General features: G+C 39.3%; 1 protein-coding gene across 2 annotated transcripts in view; it reads left to right on the top strand.

Moving 5' to 3' along the window:
• The window catches only part of LOC130917022 (synaptosomal-associated protein 25-A-like), an 84,404-nt gene that overhangs the window by 54,351 nt on the left and 11,258 nt on the right, over positions 1–18,795 (top strand). The window contains exon 5 of one of the 2 annotated variants that reach the window (XM_057838077.1): positions 12,518–12,635. In XM_057838077.1, coding sequence (XP_057694060.1) covers positions 12,518–12,635 — 118 coding nt within the window. Of the gene's footprint in view, positions 1–12,517; positions 12,636–12,841; positions 12,960–18,795 lie in introns of both variants that reach the window. The other variant, XM_057838070.1, reaches the window with a different exon arrangement.

The raw sequence follows: 18,795 nt of genomic DNA, 5'->3' as shown, positions 1-18,795 counted from the left end.
AAAAGATCAATGACTACTTTTCTTGCCCACATTGCCTCCCACGATATTTCTAATCGTAGGGAGAGGGATTGTAGGGCTTTAGTCAATTACAAAAAGGCTTCAAAGGCTGCCAAAATTCACTCTACTCATTTTACGCTGCCTTTAAGCGCTATACTGTATATAGGTAAAACTGCCCATTACAGATTGAACGCGACAATGCGTGAGTGGGTCGTGCAACGCATGCATTAATTGCGTTAAATATTTTAACGTGATACATTTTTAAAAAAATTAATTACCGCCGTTAACGGGATAAATTTGGTAACCCTACCTTAAGCCTAAACTAAAGACTCTGGATGAGTGTAACATATTATGTCTGTAACGTTAAATACAATTAGAAAACAATTTAATTAAAAAAAATATGTATATTAAAAAAAGGCATGTCCGATATTTTTTTGCCGATTCCGATAGTTTGAAAATGACGTGATCGGACCCGATCGATGCCGATCGATTGGGACATCTCTACTATATAGTATTGCACTTTGATAATCAATGAGCAGAGAAAATATATTCCTTCAAGTGTTGTATGTTGTGTTTTTATGTGTTGCAGCTCTATGTGTTTGGAATGCTAATTTCTATTCAGTTGCATATTGCCAATATAGTATGTAAGGTTGCTAAAAGTCCCAGACTGCGCAGGACATCCTGGAATTTAGGAAGTTCGGATTGGTACTGCGGTAGTACCAATCCGAAATTCCGGGTCGTCCCGTCCTGTGTGCAGCCCTACCAAGATGTTAGCTTGCTAGCTCACAGTCAAAGTCGCCAGCAGTCTTTCTTGCTTTTATTTTGAATGTTGCCCAGTGTCTGAAGCCCTCCAATGGAGCTTATCTAAGGTGAGGTAAGGTGAAGAGTTTTTAAAGAAACAAAACAGGTTCTTTAAAGTGCCTGTGACACAATAAAAAAAATCTTAATAAGCATTATTATGTGAAGGCTGCTGTAGATGCTCTTCCAAAGGTGCACGGGGTCAAAGTAGACGAAGATCTGCTTGTTGCCGTTGGTGTAGGACCAGGTGCCCTCTGGGAGCTCAAGGTTGAAGTAGTAGCCAGCATTGTTGGCATGGTAGCTTTAAAGGCTTCATGCTACATTTGCTAGCTTTTGGTCACTGCTGGCCAAAAGTATTTGCACCCCTGCAACTGTGTCAAATATTGCCCAATTTCATTCATTCATTCATTTTCCATGCTGCTTTTTCCCTCTCCCAGAAAATGATTGCAGTTACAAATAGAGATGTCCCGACCCGATATTTGGATCGGATCGGACACCAATATGGGGGAAAAAATTCGCACCAGTATCGGATCGGCCGACACGGGAAAATTCCGGTCCAGTTTTTTGAAACTCCGGTCCGGGTTTTCCATTGCACCGATTTACATAATCCATTCCAGTTTTTGCTTCAGTTTCCCTAAAATCCGGTCCGTATTTTAAGGCACACCTTTAACACACTACATTTACATTACCGTCTCCCAATTTACCGAGAGACTTTATCGGTAAAAATGTCAGCTGTGTGGGATCATTTCACCTTAAAGGACGACAAAGACGAAGAGGCAGAGTGCAACATATGCCACAATAAAGTCAAGCGTGGTGGTAAAGCTGTAAGAAGTTTTAATACAACCAACCTAATCAAGCATATAGCGAAATACCACCACAAACAATATAAGAAGTTTGTTAAGAAAACCGAAGACAAAAAGAAAGGTCCTACGCAACTAACACTGGCAGAAACTTTTGCTATGCGTGACAAACTGGAACTCGACAGTCCCAAAGCCCAGGGAATAACAAGAGTCATTACCGAAGAATTCATTCTGGATGACGAGCCATTATCTCTCGTGAGTAAAGACGCACCATCCAACACTTAGAACCACGGTACAACATGCCCAGCCGTCATTACATCCTTGAGCGATTTGGCCGTGGAAGATTCGAGAACGATTCACAAACATCCAAATTCCTATTATTGAAATATGTCGAGTAAAGCGGAACTAATACACAGCGCAGTCTTCGGGACTCAATGAGAAACGGACCGCATTGCGTCCCGAGAGTAAACATCATGCTTGTCATAGACCCGGGTAATGCCAATGCTCAACTCACGGCTTTAGCTCAACTCATGCCACTAGATAATAAACACAAGAATCCCTGACTGCTGCTGACAGCCGCTATAAACTACGTCAACATCCCTTTTACTGTAGATAATAGATATCATATGTATATAGAACTAGATGCAAAATGACAGACTCGGCGGCGTTAGCAACATTGAAGTATGGAAAACTAGATGCGTTAGTAAACGGCCGCCATCTTAAAGCAGGAGACTTCCCTAGTAGGCTGTTGTAAACCTTCCAAGCGAACCTAATTAACTTTTTTATCTAAAATAGTCCTAAATCTCAAAATCTTGACTTGAATCTATCTTGAAAACAGTTTTAAAACTTTCACATGTCGAAAGTAGACAGAAGGGAAATTATGGAATAACGGGAGCAATTTTAACAACTTTAACAGCTGATTCGCAAAATTAAATGAATTGAATGTAGTTTAAAGTTGCTGATACAGAATGGGGACTGGAGTATTTTATTTACTGTTTTAAAATGTTAACTTGATACTGAAATAGTCGTTTAATTAAACCTGAGAGGCTTTTATTACAATACATACATACAATTATTGTAACTAATGCACGAAACATTAAAAGCATCTAATATCTTGGGGGGTTTGTGGGATTTTCCACTGAGGTTGTTTGTGTGTTTTGCGTTTTTAAGACAGTTTACAATATTATTTGCATGTTTTACTAACTGACTATGCCATTTCAGTTGTTAATTATAATGTTTTGTGTTTGTCACTGAATAAACAGGTGAGTTTCTTGTTACCCACCGTTGTGTTATTCAAACTCACCTAATCCAGCTGGCTAGTTGTTATCAAGAGTACTAAAATTCTTTTCAACATGAGTCTGACAACTAAGTAAGGAGGCTAAATAATTTTAAACTTTTAACTAGGGCTGTCAAACGATTAAAATTTTTAATCGAGTTAATTACAGCTTAAAAATTAATTAATCGTAATTAATCACAATTAATCGCAATTCAAACCATCTATAAAATATGCCATATTTTTCTGTAAATTATTGTTGGAATGGAAAGATAAGACAAGATGGATATATACATTCAACATACGGTACATAAGGACTGTATTTGTTTATTATAACAATAAATCAACAAGATGGCATTAACTTTATTAACATTCTGTTAAAGTGATCCATGGATAGAAAGACTTGTAGTTCTTAAAAAATGAATATTAGTACAAGTTATAGAAATGTTATATTAAAACGCCTCTTAATGTTTTCGTTTTAATAAAATTTGTAAAATTTTCAATCAAAAAATAAACTAGTAGCCCTATTCTGTCCTCAATGTGTGTGAGTACACAAATTGACAGATAGCGAACATAAGTTCCAAAAAGAAATCAGACGGTGTGGCAAAGTTGCATGGGCTTTACTGAAGTCATCTCTTTTTGACAGGAGCACGTTTCTTGTATTTTTGTAAAACTGAAAATAACAAGGCAATGTGTCAATAACTTGCATAAATCACAAAATAACATAAAATGTACACACACGTGTCCATTTGAGCAGTAGCACTAGCCAATTAGCTCACAAGCATCTAACAATGTAACTGCATTTCACCATGTATGTGAACAAATTCAAATACACATCATCAATAACTATCTAATGCTCATGAATATAAACAAAGGAGGAATATAACTCACAAGCGATGCATGTATTAGACACAAACAGTGTGATGGGACTATGAGAACTGCCACTGAATACTGGATGCGGACGTTAGCTAGTCTGAATAGCACTGTCTATTAGTGTGAGTTCGCGTCGACATATAATCACGTCAGAAAAGCGCGCCGAAACCCAAATAATCAGCTGCACTGAATCGCCAGCAGAGGGCGACATTACGCCACATAACATATGCAAGTCACACCCAAGCGCCAGCAGAGGGCGGAAAAACTCCATAAAACACAATTAACAAGTTGGCCTTTCACTGTACTGACATTTAAATCTGTCTGAGCGGGCCTAGTGCGTTAATTGCGTCAAATTATTTAACGTGATTAATTTAAAAAATTAATTAACGCCCGTTAACGCGATAATTTTGACAGCCCTACTTTTCACACATGCTCAGATAGGCCGGTATCGGTCAGTATCGGTATCGGATTGGAAGTGCAAAACAATATCGGTATCGGATCGGAAGTACAAAAACCTGGATCGGGACATCCCTAGTTACAAATGCTTTGGTAGGAATATCTTCATTGATTTTGCTTGCAATGAAACACCACAAAAGAGAATGGGGGAAAAAATTAAATCATTATCATTTTACACAAAACTCCAAAATGGGACGGACAGAAGTATTGGCACCCTTTGAAAAATCATGTGATGCTTCTCTAATTTTTGTAATTAACAGCATCTGTTACTAACCTGTGGCACATAACAGGTGGTGGCAATAACTAAATCACACGTGCAGCTAGTTAAAATGGATTAAAGTTGACTCAACCTCTGTCCTTTGTCCTCGTGTGTACCACATTGAGCATGGAGAAAAGAAGACCAAAGAACTGTCTGAGGACTTGAGAAGCAAAATTGTGAGGAAGCATGGGCAATCTCAAGGCCCATCTCCAAAGACCTGAATGTTCCTGTGTCTACCGTGCGCAGTGTCATCCATAAGTGTAAAGCCCATGGCACTGTGGCTAACCTCTCTAGATGTGGACGCAAAATAAAAATTGACGAGAGATTTCAACGAAAGATTGTACGGATGGCGGATAAAGAACCTCGACTAACATCCAAACAAGTTCAAGCTGTCCTGCAGTCCGAGGGCTGGCGTCTGAATGAAAAGGGACTCTATGGTAGGATTCCCAGGAAGACCCCACTTCTGACCCAGAAACATAAAAAAGCCAGTCTGGAGTTTGCCAAAACTTACCAGCGAAAGCCAAAAATGTTTTGGAAGAATGTTCTCTAGTTAGATGAGACAATAGTAGAGCTTTTTGGGAAAAGGCATATACATAGAGTAGACAGGGAAAAAAACGAAGCCTTCAAAGAAAAGAACATGGTCCGGCAATCAAACATGGCGGAGGTTCCCTGATGTTTTGTGGTTGCTTTGCTGCCTCTGGCACTGGACTGCTTGACTGTGTGCATAGGATTATGAAGTGTAAAGACTACCAACAAATTTTGCAGCATAATATAGGGCCCAGTGTGAGAAAGCTGGGTCTCCCTCAGAGGTCATGGGTCTTCCAGCAGGACTATGACCCAAAATACACTCCAAAAAGCACTAGAAAATGGTTTGAGAGAACGCACCGGAGACTTCTAAAGTGGCCAGCAATGATCTGAAAGTGGTAGTTTGGAGAAGGCACCCTTCAAATCTCAGAGACCTGGAGCTGTTGTCCGAAGAAGAATGGTCTAAAATTCCAGCAGTAAGAAACTCATTGATGGATACTGGAAGCTGTTGTTCGCAGTTATCTTGTCTAAAGGTTGTGCTACCAAGTCTTAGGCTGAGGGTGCCAATACTTATGTCCGGCCCATTTTTGGAGTTTTTTTTTTTCCCCATTCTCTTTTGTGTTTTTTCATTGCAAGCAAAATAAATGAAGATATTACTATCAAAGCATTTCTAATTGCAATCATTTTCTGGGAGAAATTGAGCATTATCTGACAGAATTGCAGGGGTGCCAATACTTTTGGCCAGCACTGTAAATAAGCTGTCCAAAGATTGCTTTTCAGTCATCTTTGCTAGTGTGTGGGCTTATTATTTCTGGAAACAAATCTGATGCGCCTACATAATTATTGAGGACAAGCGCACACAGATAAAGAAAAAAAATAATAAATGCCAGATGCTAGCGCCAGTAGATTTCTATAACGACACCCTATCCAGTTTTATTATTATCTCTAGAGTAGAAGGCAGATTGGTGTGTCAGAAAGCACAGGCCAGAATGCAGTCATTAATAAATTATTTCTTTCTTTCACACTGTCTAAAAATATCAATGATTAAATGAAGGAAAATGAAATAAATTTGCTTCATCGTGTGTTTTTGCAAGTGGAAAATTATTCATGGGCCCCTCAAGACAACTGACCAAGCGGCTAGCAGAGATTTTAACACTTATGTCACTTTAACACTATGTTAAAGCTCCGCGCATCATCTTACCTTTTTGTTTGACCCTCGCCTCGCCCAACCACGCCCACTTTACACCCGGGTCGCACCCCCAGTATTCCCCTAAGTTCTGCCCCAGAGCTCAACTTCAAGGTGTAAACATACAATTTGAACTGTTAAACCAATCCAAACGCTTCCTTCCAATGTCAAAAGTAGCCCGAATGTTATAAACCCAGCTATTAATTTTTCTCCCATGGGAATTCACCCAATCTGTCAACACGTATTATGCACCCTAACAAGGTTCCCAGGGCCTTTGGAAGCGAAACAGCCCCACAGCATCACTGACCCACCCCCATACTTCACAGTGGGTATGAGGTGCTTTTCAGCAATCTTGGTCTCATCTGACCAAAGCACACGGTCCCAGTTGAAGCCTGGGACCGTGTGTATTTTTGCGTGAGACCAAGATTGAGCTTTTTGGCAACAAACACTCTAAGTCAGTCTGGCGTGCCACGAAAGATGCACATGCTGAAAAGCACCTCATACCCACTGTGAAGTATGGGGGTGGGTCAGTGATGCTGTGGGGCTGTTTCGCTTCCAAAGGCCCTGGGAACCTTGTTAGGGTGCATGGCATCATGAATGCTTTGAAATACCAGGACATTTTAAATCAAAATCTGTTGCCCTCTGCCCGAAAGCTGAAGATGGGTCGTCACTGGGTCTTTCAGCAAGACAATGACCCTAAATATATGGCCAAATCTACACAGAAATGGTTCACCAGACACAAAATCAAGCTCCTCCCATGGCCATCTCAGTCCCCAGACCTTGTTTTGTTGGCAAAAGGGGTTTGTACAAAGTATTAACACCAGGGGTGCTAATAATTGTGACACACATTATTTGATGTCAAATAATTTTTTCTTTATGTGGGATTTTTTCCCCACTGAATGAATGCACTTGTATTGAAGGTTGGATTTTTCTCTTTGTTTCCATTAAGGTCCCATATTATTTGAATTTAAAAAAAAATATTAGAAGCTAAAAAACACATCTTTTTCAGGGGTGCCAATAATTATGGAAGGCACTGTATATGGTGCACCGCTTTATATGGAGTAGTAGTACTGGGTGAAAAATTGAAATTACACAACACTACTTGTCTTTCCGTTTTTGGCCAAACCACATCATTTACACATCAAAAACCAGCTATTATATTTCTTGTGGCAGAATTGTACACTTCTGCCAAAATTTGCCCCAAACTTTGCCATTCAGTTTCAATGAAAAAAAATTCCCCATTCATTTCCACTGGCTCTAATCGCCATTCTATTGACAGGAAGTGACACCAAAATGCACTCAAATCAACAGAAAATGACCTGATATGAACAAGAATTGACCCCAAAATCCATGTGCCCAAACAACAAGAATTGACCTAACATCAAAGGGAGGTGACCCCAAAATGCCCCCCAAATCAACAGGAAGTCACCGATATCAACATGAAGTGACCCAAAGATGCCCCCCGAAAACAGAATGTGAACTCATATCAACAATAAGTGAGACCAAAATGCCCTCAAATCAACTGGAAGTCACATGATATTATCATGTCCCCAAATCAACAGAAAGTGACCTAATATCAACAGGAATTTACCCCAAAATGTATGTGCCAAAACAACAGGAAGTGACCTGATAACAACAGGATGTGACCCCAAAATGACCTCAAAGCACAGGAAGTGACCACAAAATGCCCCCAAATCAACAGGAAGTTACTCTATATCAACCGGAAGTCACCCTAAAATGCCCTAAAATCGACAGAAAGTGACATGATATGAACAGGAAGTGACCCCAAAATGTCCCCAAATCAACAGAAATTGACTCCAAAATGCCTGTGCCAAAACAATAGGAAGTGACCCGATATCAACAAGTGACCCCGAAATGGCTCCAAATCAACAGTCACCCGAAATCAATAGGAAGTGACCCCGAAATGTCCCTAAATCATCAGGAAGTGACCCAATATCAACTGGAAGTGACCCCGAAATACCCCCAAATCAACTGGAAGTCACACAATATCAACAGGAAGTGACCCTGTAATGGCTCCAAATCAACAGTCATCTGAAATCAATAGGAAGTGACCCCCAAATGCCCCCAAACATCAGGGAGTGACCCGATCGCAACAGGATGTGACCCCGAAATGACCCCAAATTAACAGGAAGTCACCTGATATCAACAGGAAGTGACCCCGGAAAGCCCCCAAAACAGGAAGTCACCCGATATCAACAGGAAGTGACCCAAAGATGCCCACAAATCAAAGGAAAGTGACCTGATATCAACAGGAAGTGACCCCGAAATGGCTCCAAATCAACTGTCACCTAAAGTCAATAGGAAGTGACCCAGAAATGCCCCCAAATCAACTGGAAGTGACCCCAAAACACCCCCGAGTCAACTGGAAGTCACATGATATCAACAGAAAGTGACCCTGAAATGCATGTGCCCAAACAACAGGAAGTGACCCGATGTCAATAGGAAGTGACTCTGAAATTACCCCTAATCAACAGAAAGTTTACTGAAATCAACAGGAAGTGACCCAATATCAACCGGAAGTGATCCAAAGATGCCCCCGAATCAAGAGAAAGTGACCCGATATCAACTGGAAGTGACCCCGAAATGACCCCAAATCAATAGGGAGTGACCTGATATCAATAGGAAGGGACCCCAAAATGCCCCCAAATCAGCAGGAAGTGACCGGATATCAACAGGAAGTGACCCTGAAATGTCCCCAAATCAATAGGGAGTGACCTGATATCAATAGGAAGTGACCCCAGGATGCCCCCAAATCAACAGAAAGTGACCCTGAAATGCATGTGTCCAGACAACAGGAAGTGACCCGATGTCAATAGGAAGTGACTCTTAAATTACCCCTAATCAACAGAAAGTTTACTGAAATCATCAGGAAGTGACCCGATATCAACCGGAAGTGATCCAACGATGCCCCCAAATCAAGAGAAAGTGACCCGATATCAACTGGAAGTGACCCCGAAATGACCCCAAATCAATAGGGAGTGATCTGATATCAATAGGAAGTGACCCCAAGATGCCCCCAAATCAGCAGGAAGTGACCCGATATCAACAGGAAGTGACCCTGAAATGTCCCCAAATCAACAGGAAATCACTGATAGCAACAGGAAGTGAGCACGAAATGCCCCCAGATCAACAGGAAGTCACCCGATATCAACAGGAAGTGACCCCGCAATGCCCCCAAATCAACAGGAAGTGACCTGATATCAACAGGAAGTGACTCCAAAATGTCCCCAAATCAACAGGAAGTGACCCTGGAATACCCCCAAATCAATAGGAAGTGCCCTGTTACCAACAGGAAGTGACCCTGAAATGTCCCCAAATCAACAGGAAGTTACCCAACCATCACAGCAAAGCTAACATCGTAATTTCTCCAGAAATTGCATTTTCTAACTAGCAAGTGTTCTTTTCAGTTACAAAGATTGTTAGGATCTGAGTGAAGGAACTGCAAATGTAACAAACGGTGCCCTGTCCCTTTAAGACTTTCTTCTCTTAGAGGACAAAGTGTCTCTTTACACTAATGGACATTAAAGCTACGCCTATTAAAGAACCGACGTGGCAATCTGACCTTGAAAGAGTTTTAATAGCCTCACGTCCTATCGACCGTGTGAGTGGCGGCAACGTCTTAATGTGTCTCAATGACGCCGTTCGTGATATGCAGATGGCCATCATTTGATGAAATATCTTCTATTCCTTCACTTCTTAAAGAAAGCATCAATTATGAACGCTGGAATTTCTCCAAAATGGCTGCTTTAAAGAAAAAAATGCTCAACAGCCGGTTGTTCTGTCTGATAGACACGCTGTAGCTCATATATACAGTACATAACGAGTCACATGGTTTTATTTTGACATTGGCACTGTAAAACTGGAAATTTGTGATTTTATGATCTTTTGTGTCTGCAGCCACATTTGTTCACTTGCCCCCTACAAGTCAATGGCTGCCAATGAGTTAACAAGGAAGTGACCCAAACATGGCCTAAAACCAACAGGAAGTGACCCGAAATCAACAGGAAGTAACCTGGAAATGCCACAAAATAGACATGAAGTGACCGCGAAATACCCCTAAATGTACAGGAATTGACCGATAAGTTGCCTAAGAAAGTAGCCAGTGCCATTGACGGTACCGGATGTCGAGCACCGTAAATGGCAGCCAATGAGTGAACAAGGAAGTGACCCAAAACTAACAGGAAGCGACACCAAATCAACAAGAAGCAACCTGGAAATATGTGAAAAATCCACAGGAAATGATCCAAAATTTACAGGAAGTGAGCCGTAAATATCTTAAAATTACAGAAGTGATCCACTGTTTGGCTTCCATCAACAACTATTGACGTCCAATTCACTTAAACTGGCTGTGGATGCTAATATTCTAATCCCACTGACGGCACTAGACGTCAGAGACAGCGAGAACGAAAAGTAGTATTTGGTATGTGGCAAAATGGCTTTTGGCATCTGGCGGGTTTTTTTTTGTGTATGGCAAAATGTATTTTGTAATGTGGCATTTTTTTTGGCATGTGGCAAAATTTATTTTACCATGTAGTATTTTTGGTATGTGGCAAAATGGGTTTTGGCATGTGGCATATTTTTGGTATGTGACAAAATTCGTTTTGCCATGGGGCATTTTTTAAATATGTGGCCAAGATTTATCAGTGTGGAAAGAAAGTTGACTAACACGGAAATTTGGACGTGCATAGCTGTCAATGGCATAGCCAGACTTGGGTGCCTGTTGAATGTCAGTTCGCTGTAATGTAAAGTGTATGGTCAAAAATCACAACCACATGTTTTTCTGTCACTCAAAATGAATGGAAAATTTGGACGTTCATAGGTGTGAATGGCATGGCCTTACTTGGGTTCCAGTTGAATGTCAATATGTTGTAATGGTAAGTGTATGGTCAAAAATCACAGCCACACATGTTTTTCTGCCATTTAAATGAATAGAAAATTTGGACGTGCATAGCAGTCAATGGCACGGACATGCATGGCCTGCAAAAATGCCATAAACCAAAAAATCTGCCACATACCAAAATCCATTTTGCCACATACCAAAAAAATGCCACATGCCAAAATCCCTTTTGCCACATACCAAAAAAATGCCACATGGCAAATTAGTTTTGCCACATACCCAAAAATGCCACATGCCAAAATTAATTTTGCCACGTACCAAAAAAATCCCACATGGCTAAATCAATTTTACCACATACCAAAAAAATGCCACATGGCAAAATGCATTTTGCCACATACCAAAAGAATGCCACATGGCAAAATCAATTTTGCCACTTACCAAAAAAATGCCACATGGCTAAAAAATGCCACATGCCAAAATCAATTTTGCCACATATCAAAAAAAAAAAAAAAAAAAAAGGCCACATGTCAAAATCCATTTTGCCACATACTACAAAAATTCCACATTGCAAAATCAGTTTTGCCACGTATCCAAAAAAAGCCACATGCCAAAATCCATTTTGCCACATACCAAAAAAAATGGCACATGGCAAATCAATTTTGCCACATACCCAAAAAAATGCCACATGGCAAAATCAATTTTGCCACACACCAAAAAAATGCCACATGGAAAAATGCATTTTGCCACATACCAAAAAAATGCCACATGGCCCAATCAATTTTGCCACATCCCAAAAAAATACCACATGCCAAAATTCATTTTTGCCACATACCAAAAAAAATGCCACATGCCAAAATCAATTTTGCCACATACCAAAAAAATGCCACATCCCAAAATCCATTTTGCCACATACCAAAAAAATGCCACATGGCAAAATCAGTTTTGCCACATACCCCAAAAAATGCCACATGGCAAAATCAGTTTTGGCACATACCAAATACCACTTTTCGTTCTTGGCCCTAGTGCCATTTTGAATGAGAGGGACAAATGAATGAATGAATTCAAAATTGTATTTCTAAAAATTCAAATTATTTGTTCGAATATTTTGATTTTTTTTTTAAATAAGAAAACAAAGTTTTGACAAAATGAACAAATATTTTATAAAATACTGAATAATCCTTATCAGTGCCATTTATTTTAACAATACTCATTCACCGCAATTAATGGCGATAGACATCCAATCCGAATGATTGCTGCGAGCCCTCCCAGTCAAAATGGATTGGACGTCTAGCCCCGTCAATGGCAACCGAGTTCAAATTCAATTCATCACAAACTCTTCCAACCCTGGGCGGCCTAATATGTAGAAAGTACCACTCAGCGGGCGTCGCTTGGCCTCCCATGCTTGGCCGCTACGGAGCTCCGCCCCGCCTTGCCCCGCCCGGCCCCGCCCCGTCCGCCAATGACAATGCTCTCATGCCTTTGTCCTCACCAGAACAACTCGATCGCGTGGAGGAGGGCATGAACAAGGTCAACGCAGACCTGAAGGAGGCCGAGAAAGATTTAAAAGATATAGGCCAGTGCTGTGGGCTGATATGCCCGTGTATTAAAAAGTAGGTACCGGCCAGGAGCCGCGTGCTCTCGCCTGTCCAGTGCTGGTGGTGATGTTACTAGTGATGGTGGTGCTAGTGATGTCTGACGTGTCTCTTGTCACAGTCTTCTTCTTTTTTTGTCTCTTCTCCTTTGTCATCCCCTCCCCAACCTCCGACCTTTGTCTTCTTCTCTTTTGCTGGAAAAATGTCATTGTGTTGGTAATCAGAGCAACTGGAGCGCATCGAGGAGGGGATGGACCAGATCAATAAGGACATGAAGGATGCAGAAAAGAATTTGAACAATCTAGGACAGTTCTGTGGTCTGTGTTCATGTCCGTGTAACAAGTAGGTGGTGTGCTTCCACGGGCCCCGTCAGGGGTTTGTAGAGCATGATGACCATGATGATGATGATAATGATGATGATGATGCACCGCATGCATGGATGTGTCGCATGTACTGGGGAAATTTGGGATATTTTTCAGCCTGAGCCACACACTCGCAAAAAAAACAGACCAAAAAGAATTAAATGTGGAGCAAGATGCTGCAAAAACAGTCAAATCTGTATTAAGACAATTGTTTTCAATGAATAAGAATGTGAGTCTATTTTGCCATTTTTTTTTTTTTTTTTTAAGTGAATTAATAATACTGAGTCCAGGATTTTGTAGTACGAAGCCCCCTGGATGCTAGGGTTGAAAAAAAATTTTCATCGTTTATCTGTACCTACAAATTACTCAAATGTGGGGACAGTTTAGTAATCTGTACCCACATAATACTAAACTGTACCCACAGATTACTAAACTGTACTGACAGATGACTAAACTGTACCCACAGTTTACTAAAGTCTGCCGACAGATTACTAAACTGCCTCCACAGTTTACTAATCTGTGCCCACATCAGAAAACTGTGGGGACAATTTATGTCCCTACAGTTTTAGTAATCTGTACCCACAGTTTACTAAATTCTTCCCACAGTTTACTAAAGTCTGACGACAGATTACTAAACTGTACCCACAGTTAAGTAATCTGTACCCACACTAAACTCTACCGACAGATTACTAAACTGTCTCCACAGTTTAGTAATATGTACCCACAGTTTACCAAACTGTACTGACATATTACTAAACTGTACCCACAGTTTACTAAAGTCTGACGACAGATAATCTGTACCCACACTAAACTCTACCGACAGATAACTAAACTGTCTCCACAGTTCAGTAATCTGTACCCAGAGAACTAAACTGTACCCACAGATTACTAAACTGTACCCACAGTTCACTAATCTGGATCCACAGATTATTAAACTGTATTGACAAATTACTAAACTTTACCTCCAGTTTACTAATCTGTACCCACAGATTCCTAAACTTTCCCCACAGTTGAGTAATTTGTAGTTACAGATTAACAGTATACTTATTATATATATATATATTTTTTTTTACCCTACCGCACGGGGGGCGCCGTACTACAAAATTATGAGCTCAATTTTATTAAGTCACTTACTGAGTCAATAATTCTCTAAGATTTTGTTTTACATTTTCACTTGAAATCTGTGATTTAAGAAAAAAAATAATCATAATTTTTGGGTGAAAAATCTTAATTTTGCCAAAACTAACTCACATTTTTATTCATTTTTTTGTTCTAATCTGTACCCACAGTTTACTAATCTGTACCCACACTTTACTTAACTACCGACATATTACTAAACTGTACCCACAGTTAACTAATCAGTAACCACAGATTGCTAAACTTTACCAACAGTTTAGTAATCTGTGGGTACAGTTTAGGAACCCATATCCACAGATTATCAAACTCTGGGGACAATTTAGTACTTTGTGGGTACAGATTACTAAACTGTTGGGACGGTTTAGTTTTGGGTGAAAAGTCTTAATTTTGCCAAAATTGACTCCCATTATTATTCATTTTTAATTTTTTGTCTTAATCTGTACCCACAGTTTACTAATCTGTACCCACCTATTACTAAACTACCGTCATATTACTAAACTATACCCAGAGTTAACTAATCTGTACCCACAGATTACTAAACTGGAGGTACAGTTACTATGTGGGTACAGATTAGTAAACTGTGAGGACAGTTTAGTTTTTGGGTGAAAATTTTTAATTTTGCCAAAATTGACTCACATTGTTATTCATTTTAAAAATGTCTTAATTTGTACCCACAGTTTACTAAACTCTACCCACACATTACTAAACTGTAAACAGTTTAGTAGTCTGTGGGTACGCATTCGCAAACTGTCTTCACAGTTTAATCATCTGTGAGTACGGATTACTAAACTGTGGGTACAGTTTCTAATCTAAGGATACGGATTAGCAAACTATCCTCACTGTTTAAGAATCTGTGAATACAAATTACTAAACTGTTCCCACAGATTACGCATTAGCAAACTGTCCTCACAGTTTAATAATCTGTGGATACAGATTCCTAATATGTACCAACAGATTACTAAACTACGGTCACATTACTAAACTGTACCCACAGTTTACTAATCTGTACCCATAGATTACTACCTGTACCTAAACTGTACATTACTGCCTGTACCTAGAGTTTAGTAATCTGTGGGTACAGTTTAGGAATCCATATCCACAAATGATTAAACTGTGGGGACAATTTGCTAATGTGTAATCTGTGGGAACAGTTTAGTAATTTGTATTCACAGATTCTCAAACAGGGGGGACAGTTTGCTAATCTGTACCCACAGATTACTTAACTACCGACATATTGCTAAACTGTACCCACAGTTAACTAATCTGTAACCACAGATTACTAAACTTTACCTACAGTTTAGTAATCTGTGGGTACATTTTAGGAATCCGCATCCACAGATTATTAAATTCTTGGAAAGTTTCATGCTATGTGGGTACAGATTACTAAACTGTGGGGACGGTTTAGTTTTTGGGTGAAAAATCTTAATCTTGCCAAAATTGACTCACAATGTCTTAATTTGTACCCACAGTTTTTTAAACTCTACACACACATTACTAAACTGTACACATAGGGATTCCTAATTTGTACCAACAGATTACTAAACTACTGTCATATTACTAAACTGTACCCACAGTTTACTAATCTGTACCCATGGTTTACTACCTGTACCTAAACTGTATCCACAGTTTACTAATCTGTACCCACAGATTACTGCCTGTACCTAGAGTTTAGTAATCTGTGGGTACAGTTTAGGAATCTGTATCCATAGATGATTAAACTGTCGGGACAGTTTGCTAATGCGTAATCTGTTGGAACAGTTTAGTAATTTGTATTCACATATTCTTAAACATTGGGGACAGTTTGCTAATCCGTATCCACAGATTGGAAACTGTACCCACAGTATAGTAATCCGTATTCACAGATTATTAAACTGTGAGGACAGTTTGCTAATGTTTACCCACAGATTACTAAACAGTGCCCACAGTTTAGTAAACTATGGGTACTAAACAGTTTACCCAATTTTAAAAAACGGAAAAAAAGATAAACATTTTGGTGCGTTCGGTCTATTTTTTACCTGGTGCACTTATTTTTTGGCTCGCTGATATTCATAGGGTCTTGGATGGAGCACCATGTATACTTTGCACATACACCGGTGCATTCCGCGGAAGCTTGAATGCACTTTACACTGCACCGTGTGCACTCGGGGGTGCTTAAGGCTCAGCTCGGGTACTTTGTTTTGACTTGCTGCATTCTTGTTCAATTCCTCCCAAAATGCATTTCTCTCCATTAAATATGAATGGCCCTAAAACATGAAGGTCAGGCTGGAACATGGTCAAATTTTCCCTTGCACTAACTTCATGTGAAAGCTTGCATGCATGCATAAATAACAAAACGCCACAACGGGTTTGATTTTTTTTCCCTTTTTTTCTTTAATTGAATTACATTTTTCTCTCCAGCCTTTGTCGGCTGCTTCCCCTCACACAAGCCCTTCATTGCTCATTGGATGAGAGGTTTTTTTTCCCCCTGCAGGTAGCAGCGTGAGCGAGGACCACGGAACCCCCGACCCCTGACCCATCCCGTACCCCTCATAAATCCCGACTATGATCGTGATTTAATCATCGGTCAAACAATATGGCGGACAACCACCTTTGAAAATTGCAATGACGTCATTGTATATGACAAGAAGCCTCGTATACTGAAGCGTCGTCGCGAGGCACACGTGCTCTCTTATGTAACGCTACAGTTACATCATGACTTCTTTATACTGCAGCCTTGGGTCAAACGCAAGCATCACAACAACATTTTTGCATGTGTGCAGCGTCCCGGCAGCATTATTTTCAAAACATGCATTAACTCTCAGAAATAGGACTTGTTTACAGCCGGATTTTTAAAATCCACTTTAAAATGACTTCATCCTAGATTAGAATATACAAATTAAACATTGACTATGTTTCGGGGGTTTTTTTTGTCAAGGTTCGTGTTGAAAACAAAAAATATATTTTCTTTTTAAAAACTGTGAAAAACTACAAAAAATGAATATAAAGTACTAGACACTGCAAAATAATGTTAAAAAAAAAAAAAAAAAACGAATTTGCTTTGTAAAAAGTTGACATTAAAATATTAAATAGGAAATTGGCAATAATACAAATAATTTTATGTGAATAAGAAAAGAATGTTTAAACTTTACTCTCGTTACACTTTACAGAAATCGTCGATATGGGGACTTGAAAATGGTGCATTAGTTTAAATTGAAAACTAGATTTAAACTTCAAATTTATGAATTAAAACCATTAGAAATGAAACACTGAAATTGGAAAATGAAAGCTTGAACGTTTAAAATCTAAACAATTAAAAATGGAATATAATAAGGGAAAGTGTGTGTGTTAAAATGAAAATAAATCTCCACTTACAAATGCATCATTATTTGTAATCTAAGTTAATGTTTTATGCATGTACAGTGGTATGAAAAAGTACCTGAATCTTTTGGAATTTCTCACATTTCTGCATAAAATCCCCATCAAATATGATCTAAACGTTGTCAAAATCACACAGATGTAAAAACAGTGTCTGCTTTAACTAAAACCACCCAAACATTTATAGGTTTTCATATGGGGGAAAAATAAGTACGTGAGCCCTCTGCCTAAGGAGACTTAAAGAGCAATTGAAACCAATTTTTGTCAAACAATTTTAATCAGTTGTGTGCCCAATCACTGATGAGTGGTTTAAAGCTTCCCTGACCACTATAAAACACACACCTGGTAAGAATTGTCTTGATGAGAAGCATGTGCATCATGGCTCGGTCAAAAGAGCTGTCTGAAGGCCTGCGATCAAGGATTGTTGATTTGTATAAAGCTGGGAAAGGATACAAAACCATCTTTAAAAGTCTGGATGTTCATCAATGGACAGTCAGAGAGGTTTGTGTACAAATCAATCACAAAATATCAAATGTGATGGTTCACTTCTTTTTCCCCCTTCTGTCATTGCTTGCATAATATAAATGTTTGGGTGGTTTTAATTAAAGCAGACACAGTTTTTTCATCTGTGTGATTTTGACAAAGATCAGATCACATTTGATGGGGATTTTATACAGAAATGTGAGAAATTCAAAAAGGCTCAGATACTTTTTCATACCACTGTAAAATCTAAACACAGATAAAAATAAATAAATAAATAAATAAAAATCTAAATGGAAAATTAAAATAATGAGGGAGAGTGTATGTGTTAAAATGAATTTTTTCCACTTACTAAAGTATCATTAACATTTTATAGGATAAGTTCAAAAAACAAACAAACAAACAAAAACAAAAAACTTAAAGGAACACTAGGTAACTTTTCATTCATTCATTTTCAATCCATTTTCATAACATTTGGGATAATATGTCAACTGACAACTAGTTGAATGAAACCTCTTTTATATCTTGAGGGGCACTGCATCGCTTTCTCCGATACTAATTAACTTTGAGGGTGGCAGGAACCCTGCCACGCACAAAAAAAACCTAAAAATGTGCAGACTGCTTTACGGCATACGCCTCTTCCCCCTTTCCCCATTCATAATAAAGACAGAAGTCGATGCTAACGCTTTCACGCTAATTCTGCAAAGACGGCAGAGCAACAAAAGACACAAAAAGTTTGGTCTGAGGAGGAAAAAGAAAGAATAAACAATGGCCCGGCTTTCACTAGCTGGCGTGACCCCCCGTGGTGTGGCTTAGCCACACTAAGCCACCGTTATATGCTATTG

The sequence above is a fragment of the Corythoichthys intestinalis genome, chromosome 1 (genome assembly GCF_030265065.1).
Source record: "Corythoichthys intestinalis isolate RoL2023-P3 chromosome 1, ASM3026506v1, whole genome shotgun sequence".
NCBI classification, from domain to species: Eukaryota; Metazoa; Chordata; class Actinopteri; order Syngnathiformes; family Syngnathidae; genus Corythoichthys; species Corythoichthys intestinalis.
The sequence above is the reverse complement of the archived record's forward strand: the minus strand, read 5'-3'. Positions and strand labels throughout refer to the sequence as shown.